This window comes from Pelmatolapia mariae, linkage group LG18 (assembly GCF_036321145.2).
Source record: "Pelmatolapia mariae isolate MD_Pm_ZW linkage group LG18, Pm_UMD_F_2, whole genome shotgun sequence".
NCBI classification, from domain to species: domain Eukaryota; kingdom Metazoa; phylum Chordata; class Actinopteri; order Cichliformes; family Cichlidae; genus Pelmatolapia; species Pelmatolapia mariae.
The window spans coordinates 24,625,278-24,641,885 of NC_086243.1; the positions used below are offsets into that span (position 1 = coordinate 24,625,278).

The following is a 16,608-nucleotide window of genomic DNA, read 5'->3' on the forward strand; positions in this document are numbered from 1 at the left end:
ACGTATTGATCTTAACCAGCTTAAGGTGGAAGTAATCATCCAGCCTTTCCCACAGATTGATCTTTCTCTGTTGATTTTCCTTCCTGTCCTCGCTTGCACACACTTGGTATTTTGACTAGGTTATCGAGCATCGACAGAAACGTTCCTCACTCACGGAAAGCCGATTGAATAATCCAAATAGAGTTGCTGCATATGTTGCTCCATTTATTGCCATACAATAAGACGACTGAAATGTAAAATACATTTCCCCTCAACAGCACAGGGACATCTGAATCAAAGCGGAGTGATCTAAAGTGAGAAGCATAACAAGACCTTGTTTATTCAAGTGTGTTTAGTGGAGTGTTATGTCTCGCACACGGCTGCACGGCACTAAGAGATGTCAGCTGAGAGCAGGAAAACAATGTCCATAGAAATGGTGGGTTTCCAGTACACTTAATTGCCTTTAGAGCATCATGTTTTAGTTGTTTATCTTTTTAAAAATTTCATAATACAGGTAAAAGCATTTAGAGCCAATAGCACGGCTGCAACGCCACTTTGTCAGGTTCTCATTTATGTTGAGGCGAATGCATTTCAGTTTATGAACCCACTCCATCAATTACATGCTGCAGCTATTATTTCTGTCTTTAAAGCCTTAACAGCATTGTAATGTGCCTAGTAAAAGGAAAGCAATAAGTCACTGACATCCTGCCATTTCCAGGTTTTAATATACATTAAAGCATTATAGATTTTCTAACCTTACCTTGAATCACTTTTATCAGCTTTTATTTTAGAAGAAAATGGAATTTAATGTAATTCTCCACATAGATCACCAAATCTTGGGGCTTTTAACTTGGTATTGGTCGTGAAATATTGTAGAGATCAGCCACATGATGTAGTTTGAGCAAAGTACTTGGTGACAGTGGGGAGGAAAACCTCCCATTTAATAGTTAGAAAGCTGCAGTAGAGCCAGGCTCAGGGAGCATGACCATCTGACTCAACTAAATGTCAGATAGTCATGTTCCTCTCTCCTCTTATTCAACTTGTTAAAATAAGAGGAGAGATGAAGGGGAGAAAAAACGTTAAGCACTGAAAAACAGACTTTATGCACTGTTCAGGTTGGGGAGTAACCACAGATTAGAAACACGGTGCTGATGGGGCAGAAATGTGTGCAGAACGGAGAAATGGAGGAAGCAGAAAGGAAGAGGTACAAACTGTGGGGGAGAGAGAAGACACAAAGTTAATGACATGCAATAGTGGCAATATAAATGCAAGGAGAGTGACAGAGAGGAAAGGTGCTCGGCGTAAAGGGAAGTCCCACTGCAACTTAGGCCTATACCAGCATAACCAAGTGATGGTTCAGGGTCACTTGGGCTGGTCCTAACTATGAGCTTATCAAATTCATCGGTGTCGAAAGAAGAAAAAAAAATTTAAGCCCCAATTTAAAAACGAGGGAGTGTCTGCCTCCTAAACCTCAACTGAGAGGAGCTCCATAAATAAAGACTCTGCCTCCCATTTTACTACAGGAAACACTAGAAACCACAAATGCGTCTGTACTCTGAGAGCCAAGTACTTTATTGGTATTTGTGGCGTTTAAAAGCAATTTTTTTTTTTTTTTTAAGGATTCAGTATTTTAAAACTCACATGGAGAAATAGAGAAAGGAAATCCAGTAAACAAAATGGCACAGGTCCACACTGGAAAATTGCAAAAGGAGAAACCAGCAAACGATGATGAAGAGAAACACAGGACACATGAGATCGCCTGAAAATCCCACAGGCTAACCATACATTTGAGGGCTTTACTACAAAGCAGCATTCGGATCTTAGCCGGGCAGCTTTTCTAGGTAGATTTTAACCTGGATTTCACATTTTTTCAGAGGTGATTTTAATTCACTGAGGTACATCGCCATAGTAACAAACTCTAGACCTACGTTCAAGATTAGAGAACAGGATGTTAAAAAGAACAGTCTGCAAAGAATATAGATACTTATAAATGAATTGATGTTTTGTTGGCTGATAAGAGAACAATTTCTATTGATCTGTAAGGTTCTTTGTCAAATGTGTCACTCTGCTGTCCGCAGACCTGTCCATGTTTATGACTGGCCCTATGCAACCAATGTGACCACTAACATGGGAACACACTCATAGCTACATTTGAAAACCAGGCATTGAGTTGATTGAGTTGATGTATGTGACCACTGATGTTTGGCTAAGTGAAGCCAGATAAGAAAAATGATGGATATGTTGAGCTTGCTTCATAGTACAGGGCCCTCGGTGAAGAAGGGTCATAACGTGCAGATGAAAATTAGATAAGAGGGTAGGAAGAGGACAAAAACGCAAAAAGCTACATGAGATAATCTTCAAAATCAGTCAGGAATTTTGGAATTAGAAATAATGACACAATAATGACACAAGTGGTGGTAGCAAAACAAGAAATGGAAGGAAAAAGAAACGAAAAAAGAAGGATCATAAAGACTATGATAGCACTGTTCTGTTAAGATGTAAAGAGGCTTGATCGTTTAGGGCCCCATAAGTGAGGAGTAGGATTTAAATGTATTACATTCTCTGGCCTTCCCAAAGATCCAGTGTAGGGTTTAATATTCACATCACTTCATTTAAAACGGGATGACAGACAAGTAAAACCTAGCAAGCCGCCGACTCGCTCCAGGTGTCTCCCCTCATCCCACATCCCAGTCTGGTTTTAGAAAAGTAACCCTGAATCTATTCTGTCTGTGTTCTCCAGAAGTTGCTTCTTATAAGTCAAGACCTTGCTTTGATTTGACATTATCAAAGAACTCAAAGTGAAATATATCTAACAAGGCTTGATATCAAAGAGACTTCAGCCCCATTCCTTTTTTGACCAGTGCTCTGTGAATGCTATTTTATTGACAGCTTTTCTGACAGACACGAGCCAACATTTACTGAAAGATATACGGCAGATTTTCTTTTAATTTAAATTCAGCGGCCATTCGTGGCAACACGAACTATTACAAAAATACACTGCATTGTACTAAAGTGTTTTTATAATACATATTTGACTTATTGTCAATTAAAACAACTGATTTTTAGGTGTTTTTTCACAAATAAAATTAAACGAATAGAATTTATGTTCCATTGTTATTTTTGCTTTTTTTCAGAGGTGCTGAAGGTGATATAGGCATGTCTATGTCTTTATACAGTCATTTACCTCTGTCAGACACATCTAAACCAGTGTGGTCTGAAAACCGGGATATATATGGTCAAATGGGCCAGTTAATCTTCTTGGATAAGTTCTATTATTTGTTTTCCGTGAGTTATGTTATGGTTTTAAAAGCCTGCCCATATGCCCAGTGTTGACAAGTCATTCCAAATTCCTCTCCTGTAAAGTTATGATATAGGATTTGGCATCACAAGCTCATTTTGGAGACAAAGACTAAATGAGAAAGCCTAGAAGCATTTCAAAACTTGATGGACACAAATTATGCAGCACTCCAAACTCCCTTTGTGTTCCTTAATTGGAATTATAATGGAGGTTTTCCTTTACGAGCAGAGGCATTTTCTTAAAGTGGAACTTTACAGTTATTCAAAATGGATATTAGCAAAAACACTCACCTTAATGCTTCCCTCCAGAGCTCCCTGCTTTCATTAATGGAGAAGGAATACATTAAGTATATTTTCTCTCTCCTTGAAACCACAAGCTTGCATCAGCTTTGCCTTAAAAATATGTACCTATGCTTTTACAGACAATACTAACCCATATAATGAGACAGCGTGTCTCCACAGACCTTTTGTACTTCCCTAATTTTGGAAATAAGCATAAAACCTTGTTGACAAGTCAGAAGCTCATGCACAAAGCAAGACCTTTCAAAAAATTGCTTGAAGCACTGGCTTTAGAATTAAATCCAAATTCCACAGAGCTTTTTTGCATTACATGTGCAAATCATTTTGTCTGTTTCACTGGTGGAAGGCAGCATCCATTTGTATTTGGTGAAATGATTGCATTAGTTACTGTACAGGTATTCCTAAATAGGGTGGTAACTCAGGGTCATGCAAGTGAGGAAACGCAGCATGAGACTTTTAAAAAATGCTTCTTGGCATTTTAGACTTGCAGAAGGGAAAAAGACTGGAAAAGTATGATAACACACACCACGAATGGGATGCAAAACCTCAAAATGGTAAGGACGTGTACATGATTTAGCTTGGTGAGTCGCTTAAATGCCTAAAACACAAAATACGTTTGTGGTATGAATACCAATCTTATTCTTGATAAACAGTGCTGAATGTGGAGTACCAGAGGCCACGGTGAGAATGTAAATTTTCTTCCTTCCTAGATTTCCTACAAAGCGGTGAGCTCCTTTGACCCTGAACTGGACCTCTCCAACCAGAGTGGGAAGGTTGTGAAGCTGGGTAACGAGACCACCCACATGTTCACAGGCCTTTACCCGGGTTCTACGTATTCCTTCACCCTGCGCGCTAGCACAGCCAAGGGCTATGGCCCCCCTGTCATCACCCAGTTCACCACCAAGATTTCAGGTCAGTAGGGTCAACAGCAAGACCTGTTACAGTGTGGACAATGCCAAACAAGCAGTGTACTGGTTATTGCTTCTAGAGGTCTTATGTCAAAATATGTGAAAGCAGTATGTTAGTTTCCTTCACTCAAACAAACTTGGATTGTTGTGTACTTTGCATGTTAGACTCATATATTTTGTAGTTCTTTTTTTTTTGCTAATTTTCGAAAACTGATGCTGGTTTTTTAATGTTTCATTTTGCAAATTGACCAAATTTAATATTTTATTTTCAAATGCAAACAAAATGGTGACAATTTCAAAAGCAGCATCTAATATAATGTATGTGTATATAAGCCAAGCTGATATTAAAAAACAGTCCCTGCAGACGTTAATGGTTGACTGTTTAAAATTACCGTTGTATGATATTGAAATAAAATGTTGAAAACATATTAAAACAGTTAAAAATGTAACACAACCTCATATACAGTATAATTGCTGTTATGCATGAGGTACCACGTGTATGAGGTTGTGACATTCAGTGTGTCACAGGGTCAACTTCGCGCTCGTTGGTTTATTGCCAGGCTCGTGAAAGAAATGGATGCCTTTAGTCAGGAGATTGATGGGAAACTGAGGTGCTAATCTACTTCTAAGTCAGGACTATAAATTTTATTGTGAGGGTACATAAGGTGAATGTGTTCACAATCTCTGGGGATGGATTATAGGACTTTATATTGTATATTCGTTGGTAAAAATTGAACATTATACAAAATGGTTTTACATTGTGGTTTCAAAATTATAACTTTTATGACTACATTAGCTTGCATTTTAAAGCCATGTAAAGCTAAATTTGTTACAGTTATACATTTATGTTGAATTTGTAGCAGGATTTATGCCTGATGAATGCATCTCCTATTATAATATTATATTGCATATTATATTATAAACTAAAATAAAACTTCTGCTTGGTTTCCTCTTTAGCTCCATCCATGCCAGCATATGACCAGGAGACCTCTCTGAACCAGACAGACAGCACAGTCACTGTACTGCTTAAACCCGCACAGAGCAGAGGTGCCCCAGTCAGGTAGGTTCTCACAATAACACCCACAAGCACATAGTCAAAAAAAAGACAAAATGGCATATCAAAATATCATCAACAGCAAATAGCTATCAAAGAGCCTGTATTTATCAATGCCTCATCATGAAGGAAAGTTGCCAGGGAAATTCAGTACCTTACTTTATGTATCTGAGTTTGTTTGTTTGTGGATTTTGATCCTGTGAAAAAGAAGCACAGCCTTTGAAGATCAGAACAAAGCTGGGGGAGCCGAGCCTAGCTTCAGGATCTCTTCCCTTTGCACTTGTTTTATGTACCAGACTGCCCACCTGGAGTCATCACAGGCTTCCGGGGAAATGTAGGATTTTTGCTTGCTTGATGCAGCATTTATTAGTCATTGTTAAAGAAACGGTACAGTTGTTCTGTTCAAATGCCAAAAAGTCATGATTAGGGTTTATGCAGGCCGCTGCAGGCTTCTGGCAGGAGTTCATCTCGCTTGTTCTTCTGTTATTTTCCAATTGTATTTGTTTGGTTGTATTAGTGTACCTCAGCTCTGGAAGCCGGGACAATCAATTAGCCTGGCTAAGTGCAAAATTAAAAAATAATCTCCCCACTGGCAGGAACAAGATATTAAATGTTAATTATTGAGCTTTGGATTCCAGGCAGGTGGATGTAGCTTTGCCTTAAACAGATGGGTGCAGTATTGGTCTTTCCATCTATCTGCTGAGCTCCTTCTTTAAATAGTTAGTACTGGCCAACTGTGTTGGGGGTGCACAGAATAATAAAACATCTGACTAGCAATGCCCAGGTAAGTTGCTTTGCCAGGCAGTACATCAAACACAACTGAACAGTGGGAAGCCAGAACAGGTTCTGTAAGAACAGGGGTAGGTTTGGGGTTGCTCACTGGATGCACGCACTGTCATGCACCCTTTAGAAGTATGTGGTGAATTAACCCTTCTAAGTTTTCAAAAGGTAGAACCTATTTTTTATTTTTATTTTTTTAGCACTGATTTATATTCTTGGCCAGTAACATATTGTGATTCCAGCCACCAGGACTGAGAGGAGTGAGTGGGAATGAACACTCGGGTTTGCTGTAAAACTCAATTTTACACTATCAACTCATCTGATTCCTTTAAAGATTACAGCCAGGAGATCTTTAGTCAGGCTTGTCAGCTCATGTTTTGCCGTATGTGCAGCTGCCCAGATTAATGCCCCAGCGCCAAACAGAGGGGCCTGAGCAAGAATGACAGAGTGATCGCTTTTTAATTTTCTCGCAGGTACACTTCAGAAGGCCTTATGCAGGCTGCCATTCTTTCAGCTGAGTAATTACAATCCCCTAATTATAATTAACAGTGTGTTGTGAATTGGAGCTTCCATTCATTAGCATGCTGGACTCCTCTTTTGTTTCCCGTTGGAAGGCATACTAACCCTCAGGAAAAGATGAAATGGATTGGGCTTTGGAGATAGCGACTTTAGTTTGAGACCCGTTCTGTTCTGAGCTGAGCCACAACTGTGCAGTAATGCTTTAAAACTCGCACATTCAGTGCTTGTTAATTATTAAATACAGAGAAAATAGCGTGTTTTGATAGAGACGCTTAGTTTTAAGGATTATATATGTTTAATGAGTCTCAAGACAATCCATTAAAAAAATTCATCAGTAGAGTTCAGTACATGGCACAAATACACCTCAAAACTAATTGAGGAATCCTTTGATCACAGCAAAGCCTCTTCATGTCTAAACTTTAGAGGTTTTCAGGTACACGCTTCTATTCCCACTTTCTCACTTCTCTTTAATCTCACAGGACATAAAGGCCAGTGCACTGCCTGTTCTGCCTTCATGTGTGCGTCCAGTGCCTCGATAAATAAGAAATGCAAAAGAAAAGAGGTGGTGTAGGTTAGCAAACAGGGGAGATTATGATGCCGGTCCAAGACAAGATACTGGCAGGCTTTTGAAGGTGTTTTCCACCCCCAGCTCAAGTGACACACGATGCCTTTGAAAATTTAAGGTGACTTTAAAGTAGCTTCCATTCAGAGGAGTTGAGTTAGGCGGTCTTTTGGGATCTCCTGTCTGGACAGTAATGATAAATGTACTCATATGAATCTCCCAGACTGAAAAAATAACAACCTCTCTAATCTCTTTTGGGTTAGAAGGGTGAGACGGCTAAGATGCGATTTAAAGTTAAGGTTCGTCGAAAGCTGCAAATATGTCCAAGCACCTGGAGAAACTGGAAGAATGGCCTGAAGTCATAAACTTCTGAACTTGGCTGATCCAGTCAGCCTGAGAGATTCTGTTAATCAAGGAGTTAAATTTCACACTATAGTTACTTATTTTTGCGCTACTGCTCATGTTGCAGGAGTAGCCATCTTTTCTAGAGTAGTGGGTAGCTCATTTTGAAATTGAACACTTTATGAAATCAGTTTTAAAGCCCCTGTGAAATAAGGATTTGACAGGGGAGAACACCGATCCACAGCACTACAGAGCAAAGCAGCATGGAGCTTGATTTGATAACGCAATCTTGCATGCTGATTGAGTTTAGGAGGTAATAGAGCTCCCGACATTTGAGTTTCTAACAGCAGATGTTTTGCTGTAATACAGGAAGGGGGAGCACTCTGGAAGATCACACGATAGGTTAAAAAGGAAGACATAACAGACGACAAATGTCCATTTCAGTTCAGCATCCTGCAGTCATGCTGACGTCAAATCATATTTCAGACGGATCTGGGCAGACGTTGTCACTGCTGAGGGAGGCAGTCGATTTTTCATTTGTGTAATTGCTAATCGGTATAACATTTCCAACTTGGAATTTGCTTCTAATCTCTGGGGATGACACGCATAGCCGGGAACAATTTTTACCAGAGGGGACACTGTTTCTTTAAGAGGATTAGCGAACTGTCTATCAGTCATGTCGCGTTAAACTAATGTTTGCAATAGCCCCTCGTCAGGGCCAGAATACGCCTCCTCACGCCGTAACATCAAAATAGATGTGTACATGTTGATGCAGACATAAGTGATTTGAGATGCTTTCCTTATCATTCACACCACTAAATCAGTCCTCCTCTCTTTCTGCCATAACCTTTGCCTTGAGCAAGCTTAAATGCATATGCATAAACAGAAAAATGTATAATATATACAACTTTCAGTTCCATATTAAAGTAGGCCGGGTTCCCATATAGTTTCTACCCTGTAGCATCAGATTTTCTTTACTTCACCACGGCCTGAAATCAGTTAAAGGATTTTCTACAGTACTAAAATAAGCACTAACTTTCTTTGATCACAGCAGAGCAAACGCTAATAGCTGTGCCTAAACATGACACAACTCAGCGCTTTTTACGATTTAATGGCAAATGTAATGTATGGCACTTTCTAATTTGTTTGCTTTATAGCTTTATGGACACCAGGGAAATATAAAAAGTAAGAAGACAGGGGTACAGAGGAAGGATGCTGGGTCAGGAGAAGTGTGTTACTTACAACCACTCTTAAATCAGACGTATACTGTAGAGCCAGCCGATTAGCATTAGAGTGAGAGAGACAGTGATTGAAATGCTCCCCATACCCCGTTCCCTCAACTACTCAAACTGGCCAGAGTTCTCCCTTTATCAGCCCACATGAAAAATAAATCAGAGTTTCAGGTCACAATCCAGTCGATTCCGCCATAATTGGTTGGCGTCACATGGCGACAGAGCTGAAATCTATCGGACAGCAAGGCTGGAGGAGGCCTAATTGGTGTCAGCTCAGGTTGCAGCGCTACACCAAGAATACAGGTCTGCCCTGCCGGCCATTCTGGCAGACCACTTTTAACGGCTTATACCATTCATCTGGCACAGCTTTTCACTTCATTCTTCCTTCTCTCTGTCTTTCCATCTTCTGTTGGAGAGTAAATTTCAATGGTTTTGGCATTGAGCACCATTACACTTGTGTTGAATACATTTGAGATGTCGGTCAATCCATCTGTGCAATTCTAAACTGTGAGGCAAAGATCAGCTGATTAGGTTTTGGTATCCAAACGTCATGACACTTTGAAATTACAACATTTTAATGCTTTCAATGACTGTTGTGGTGAAGAAAAATTATGATTTGGGGTTGCTGGTCTGTACACAGGCCACGCCAATTTTTAAAGTACATGGACTCAAAGAATTGGTTAGATTTTCATAGTAAATGTTTAAAGTTTGTTTATGACTTTGCAAAACAATTGTTATTCTCAAGAATTCAAGAATTTTTACTTACTATAAAATTTCACACAAATGTCCTGAAACTTGAACTAATTTCTTTATATTTTGCTTCCACAGAGCAGGACTTCCTTGTAGTGTTTTCCTAATTCCTTTTTTTTTTTCTTTTTTTTTTTTAATGGTTTTGTCCAATCCTTCTTCATGATTTCTAAAGGTCTTTTAAAGTTTTTCATTGAACATTGGCTGATGTTTCACTCATTTTTAGTCCAGCCCTCATACCTGATCATTTTTGGATGAATGCTTTTTGGGGGGGGTTTAAACCATCTAGCAAGTACTGAAAAGGATCCTAACTCAACGAATGAATGACAGTTGTGTCTACATGTAACAGACAACTTGGAAAACTATATAAAATGTTATATTTAGGTACTTTATCACGGAGAGTCTGATGGGGGAAAACATGTAGGTTGTTGCAATTGATTTAATGGACTCTACAAAAACTGCAAATCATAACTTAGATTGACAGACTTAAAATGTCATTTATTGCACTAACAAGGTGATTGCCAAAGAGCTATCAGCTGGCATTTTTTTTTAATCCCAGCATGGTGTGCACTGTGTCCTTAAAAAGTTTGAGGAAACTGGACAGTAGAAGACAAAACAAGTGACAGCCCTAAAAATTAATTTCCAGAAAAAAAAAAATTCAAATCCTGAAAAGACCTGACACAGGACCTGAGACATGGCTCTGACCTTCAGTTGATTCATCTACTGTTCACCGTTCGTCAGAAAGGGCCTCAGTAGTAGGGTGGCTGTCAAGAAGCCATTCTTATGGAACGGAAATGGGGACAAAATGTTTGAGGTATACCAGATTGCACAATAACTGGACTGAAAATAAGTAGCAACATGTCTTACGGAGTAATGAATCCAAAATTGACATTTTTGGGTTAAATTATTATCAATATGCATGGGGGAGGTCAGGGGGATGAGGTACAACACAGTGTCTACAGTCATCTGTAAAACATGGCAGAGATGCATTTCAGCCAATGGTTTGGGGGATCTTGTCAAAACTGATGGAATTATGAAAGCAGAAAAATACCATCAAATTTTCATCTACCGTGCAATACCATCTGGAAATCCACTGATTAGCAAAGCCTTGATATTTCAGCTGGCAATGATCCCAAACACAATCTCAATGCAGTAAAAGCATACCTTGATAGAAAAACACACAGAGCATGGATCTCAACAATATTGAAGCAGTGTGGGATCATCTTGACAGAGAACGCAACAAAAGGCAGCCAACATCCAAAGAAACATTTCAACTGTCCTTCAAGAAGCCTGAAGACTACTTGAAGAAATGACAGGAAAGCTTGCCTTTGAAAATCCAGGCCGTGTTGAAGAACAAAGGTGGTCATACCAAAAATTGACTTTCAAGTTTGTTAGGATTAGACAAACTTTTGTCCTATGCCTATACTGTAATTCCATTTATGCTTGCACCTGTACCAATACGTCATTGCACCCATTTCTCATTTGTCTGGAAAAAAGTGGAGAAAAGAAGGCTGGCCCTAAATTTTGCACAGTACTGTAAGTTAATATGATAAAATTGCAGTACTGCAACATTGACTACTTGTAGCTTTGATACTCTTTCCTGTCACTTTGGGATTTTAGTTGATCAAGTACAAAGAGAAGCGGACGTATCCTTTAATATGTTGATTAAGCATTCAAAACGAGCATATATTAATATTATACCTCTATTGTACTTAAAGTAGACACCCCCCCCCCCCCCCCCCCATTTTTTTTTAAGTACTTGGAGTACTTGGGCATTTTGCTTTAACTGCTTATACTTTAGTGAATGATTTGAAGGCCCCTTCTATCATCAATGTGAATGCAAGTTTCTTGCAATTCCCCCGATTGGTATCATATCAAAAGAGACATGAGCTACAAAGGATTTTTGTTCTTGCTACCAGAGCCATAGTTGTTCATCTGTTGTTGTTTTTTCGGTGCTCATTCATGTCATGCTAAATCAAGGAAATGACTAAATCACTCTGGTCTGTCAAAATGACTCATCATGTAAATTGTGAACTCAGCATGAGGTCACAAGGTGTCAGCTGCTCAAGGGCATATTAACATGCTTGCACTAATTACAGAAAAAAGGTTTTTAGAACAACGTGTATTTTTGCCAAAATTAAACTCATGAGTCCGTTTTGCATTTAAGCCGTTGCAGTGAAAATGGTATAGTAAGTGTTCTACTTTAAATATTTTATAGCAGGAGAGCAGTTTAGCACTGAAAACTTTTTTAAGTAAAACCAGTAAAGGAGGTTTTATTGTCTCCATCAGTTACAGAGAAGAACAAAACTGTTTTATTAAATTGCAAATGTATTGTGCGCTAGATTTCGGTTTCTTGGTGCTGTAAATATTCTGTGGAAAAGAAGCAGTGAATTAGATTTCCACATTACAAGAGTTTTTACCCTTGGAACCTCATAGCCTTTGGCACTTGGTATTTTGCCTGAGGAAAGGAAACCAGTTCTATTCATACTGTGCCTGTCATTAAGTCGTAGCACAGCTGCATCATCATATCATAAGGAGCCACCCAGGGAGAGCCAGCGCTAGTTTTTTGTTTCACTGTCTGCAGATTGATTTGGAATATAAAGTACTAATATGAGCAAGCTGAGAATCAGTGTACATGCTACAGCAAATATTTACTGTGTGTATAATGTGTTTTATTTCTCCAAAGGAAATATGCAGACGTGCAGTCCTTCATGGGTTATATCTTTAAATACAGATAGTTATCCATCTTACTTGATGAGTAATGTGACTGACAGCAGAGATAATTAGTGATTAAATTAATTATATTTAAAACTGCATCGTCCTATTATAGTTCAAATCAAATCGACAGTGTTCTGGCTGAGGCTTCCATGAAGTCTAATCATTTATTTCTCTGCTGTTCTGCAACTACTTAAGTGGCTCCCGTGTACCATCTCCACCTGCCCTTTGACCTCTGCTCTCAATAGGGGACAGTAATTAAAGCCTGATTTCTCCTGCAGACTCTCAGCAGGATTAAATATTTCATCACCTCCCAACCCAGTGCTAAATAGGAGAGCTCCAAGGAATTGGGACACACCCACTAAGAGCAGAGGGGGATTTTCTAATGACACAGCAAGCATCTTATGATAAACTATAGGGTTAAAGAGCACATGCTGTACACACAAAGGGGATACTTAATCATCCAGTACCAACCGCGGGGAACAATTGATCATCTCCAGGGCTGTTTGTACTGCAACTGCACAGCTTAAGAGTACAACCACAACAGTGCAGATATTTTTCTTTAAAAGATATTTCTTTCCACTTGTTGTAATAATCTAGGCTAAGGAAAATGTTCAGGGTCACCGAAGCTTTACACCTTGGTAGGCACTAATATTTCTTATGGCACAATGCAACTGAATAGATAAATTGAATACACTGTTATATGGTTATGAAGGCTTTAGGATGATTGTATTTTTCATATAGCCTTTTCAGTTAGAAACTCTTTTTAAAAAAGGCAGATTAGTCATATTTCTTTATCATTTTCTTATCTCAAATTCTAATCAATTAATATTTCGTCTAGTATTGTAAGTTTATGCTTGGTTAGCAAGCTGTATCCAAAGACTGCAGTGCCTTGCATAACACTAACTGCTAATTAGATAGTAACACATACATTAAAACATAGCCCTATTATTTCAGATGCATTAAAAGTGTTCTGAAACACACTGACACTATAAAAATGCTTATGAAGTCCTGTTCAGCAACTCAAATAAAGCTGCATATCAAGTTCACTGCATATCTACAGTGTTGCTACTTTCTCATTGGTAACCTTTGATAACTGATCAGTGGTTTTATACAGTGGGATTCCTAGTCTTCCAGTATAGAGGGGGGAAATGAATGCCTTTCAAGCACTGCTAATGTTGACTTCAGAATAGTCTTATTTAATTCTAAATGAAGTCAGATGGCAGACAAAGCAGGTAAAGTGAAGAAGGCAAGGAAGATTTGTGCTACCAGATATAAACACATCATTTGGATATAGTTTATATGTCTTCAGGTATAAAATGGGCTCTTAGTTCTCGCACCAAAATACTGTGCGTATACTCTGTCCTCATTTACAGTGATTTCTAGAACTGATTCTGTGTGAATTGTTAAGTGTTTACATCCATTGTTTTCTGCATTGCAGTCTTCAGTCATAGCTTTCATCACCAGCCTTCAGTGGAATAATGCATGTGTTAAATTGCCTGTATGATGGTCCTTGCAGGAGAGCATGTACAGTAAGGAAAAAACCCCACAAACTCTAGAAAACAGTGTGGGACTCGTGGTCCTGTTTAAACAATAGGCAAACGATTTATTTATGTATTTATAAACATTAGGCAGTTGCAAATAAAAGCTCTTAAACCAGCTCTGCAAAAGTAGAGCTCCACCATATTTCATTCATTTCTGAAATCCTTCATTCATAGAGCACGATAACTTTGCTCCATCGTCTGTGATAATGCGTTGTTGGTTCTTTAGCTCTTTTGCAAATGGATCACTAGTTCCCAATCATGGCTGGTTATTCTGCGTGGCAGCTGTAAACAGACTCTTTGTCACTCAGCGACTCAATGGATTTAACAGGAGGTCCACTTCAGATGCGTGATGCATACTAACATGAACGTCTATAAGACAGTCAGTCTCCCCCTCGGGCTAAGTGGCCGGCTCAGAGACAATGTCATCCCTGTCAGAGTCACAGAGGGCTGCAGTTTTGATCTAGCTAAACACAAGACTTGGATGGAGAGGAAATGGAAAGAGCCGTTAACCTTTTCATTTGCTGAATAATGAAAAGGCAAATAAATGTCCAGTGCCACTGCTCATTTCTATTGGCCGGTATTTTTCAGTCTTTTATGTTGACTTCACTTTTAAGAAGGGATTTATATAAATAGAGTTCTTATTTAGTCGAGAAAAACAAGTTATTTATTGCTGTAGCCTTTACACAGCAGGCAAACAATCAATTAGTTGTAAATATGCTTTAATGCATTTGTAATTTATTAAATAACATTAATGGTATTGTTACACAGTGTATAGCTGATTGCCCACATGTAAATGCATGTTGTGCTCACTAGTTTTACACTACATCACTAATTAGTGATAATTGTAATGATAATCATAGTCATAATCATATTTATAGTAATACATCTATATGTATGTATTCATAAATGGCATATTAAGGAGGACTAATGTTATATGAACTAAGTCCTCGCTAATACTGTAACTTACTGATACCTTAATGCTTAATAGTGTGACATTATAAAGTGCTATCAATGCATTTAAGTAAAAGGGAATGTATACATACCTGACAGACGTTGCAAAACCAATGTATATTAGTTTTAATCCAACAGAAGTTCTATTTAAATGACTTGTTATATAATTAAAGTTAGAGAGGGTAAGAACTTAGTTTGCATTACATAAATCTCTTATTTCTTGTCTAAATGAGTAATGAGTAATTTCTGGAGACTTGGTTCGCTCTGAGATTTGGAGCTTTGCAGCATGCATGTTTGTGGCTTTCATAAAGAGACCATTTTTACACTTTATAAAGCAAACTGGCAAAGCAGAAAACTGTCTGTATTGCCAGTTGAATTCTACAAGAGCCTGCTTGGCCCAGTGGAGTATGTTAATTTTGTTTGTCCTGCATTTTCAGTGCGTACCAGGTGGTGGTGGAGGAGGAACGTCCACGCAGAGCACGAGGGACGGCAGAAATTTTGCGCTGCTACCCAGTTCCCATTCACTTCCAGAACGCCACGCTTCTTAATTCACAGTACTACTTCACTGCTCAGTTCCCCGCTGCTGGCATCCATTCGCCCCAGCCCTTTACTGTGGGGGACAACAAGACCTACAACGGGTACTGGAATGCCCCTCTGCTGCCACAGAAGAGCTACAGTATATATTACCAGGCGGTCAGCACAGCCAATGGGGTGGGTGGTTGTCATTTCTTATTATTTTATACAGCATTTTCTGCACTATAGCTACACCCTGGCTCTAAATTGAACTTTATTCTGGACGTTAACTCGATGACTGGCAGTTAAACGTAATCAAGTCCTGTAATGACGACAGTAACGTGCTTGTGTTTGTGTATTTCCATCTTACCAACAGCAACTAGATTTTTACATTGTGGTATTACTACTTTAAGGTTGGGATGAGAATTAATCAAATATTAGTTTTCAATAGTGTATACAGTAGTTACCTAAGAATTACTGTTTTTGTTAACCTAAAATTAGTCCATCATACACTTTATGAAAAAAGTGTCACAAGAGTTCCTCAGCCATACAAACCTGAAGAAACATGAAGGTCTGTTAGCACAATTTTTGTGCTGATGTTAAAATTTGGACCTCTGCAGTTACTGAGTCTATGGAGCACTGGCAACTTTTACTTACTGTCCTCCTCAGCACTCTGTAATCCCTCTGTAATTTTACACGGTCTCCCTCTTTGTAGGGTTGTTAGGTTGTTGAGGTTCTTTAACACTTATACTTTAAAATTTAAAGCTGGTTGTAAAATATCTTGGAGAGAAAAATATAATAAATGGACTTGTTGCAAAAGGGTCTGAATTAAATTTGAAATGACCCATTCCTTCACAAATGTATGTAAAGACAGACTGCGTGGCTAGATTTTATACCACTGTGGCAATGGGACTGAAAGCACCTGAATTCAGAGATTAAGAAGGTGTAGCTCAATATTGGCCTATATTGTGTATCTACAGTAGGATCTATGGGCTATGATGTTGCCATATTTCCACAGTAGTTCAGAATGAGCAAACCAAACACTGGCTTAGAATGGGACTTTTGCATTTCTCTCATTTTTAGCTGCCACCATAGGTTTTTCTGAATGCTTTGAAGTAAAGGTGGAAGGTGAAGTGAGAGGTATTCAGATGGATTTGCAAGTTGA

At 38.8% G+C, this 16,608-nt stretch overlaps 1 protein-coding gene across 4 annotated transcripts in view; it reads left to right on the forward strand.

Annotated features, from left to right (window-relative positions):
• LOC134616257 (receptor-type tyrosine-protein phosphatase mu-like) overlaps positions 1-16,608 on the forward strand; it is a 156,409-nt gene that overhangs the window by 82,943 nt on the left and 56,858 nt on the right. For all 4 annotated transcript variants that reach the window (XM_063460984.1, XM_063460986.1, XM_063460985.1 and 1 more), the window contains exons 10-12: positions 4,287-4,488; positions 5,442-5,544; positions 15,368-15,641. In XM_063460984.1, the coding sequence (XP_063317054.1) occupies positions 4,287-4,488; positions 5,442-5,544; positions 15,368-15,641 (579 nt within the window). The remainder of the gene's footprint in view (positions 1-4,286; positions 4,489-5,441; positions 5,545-15,367; positions 15,642-16,608) is intronic.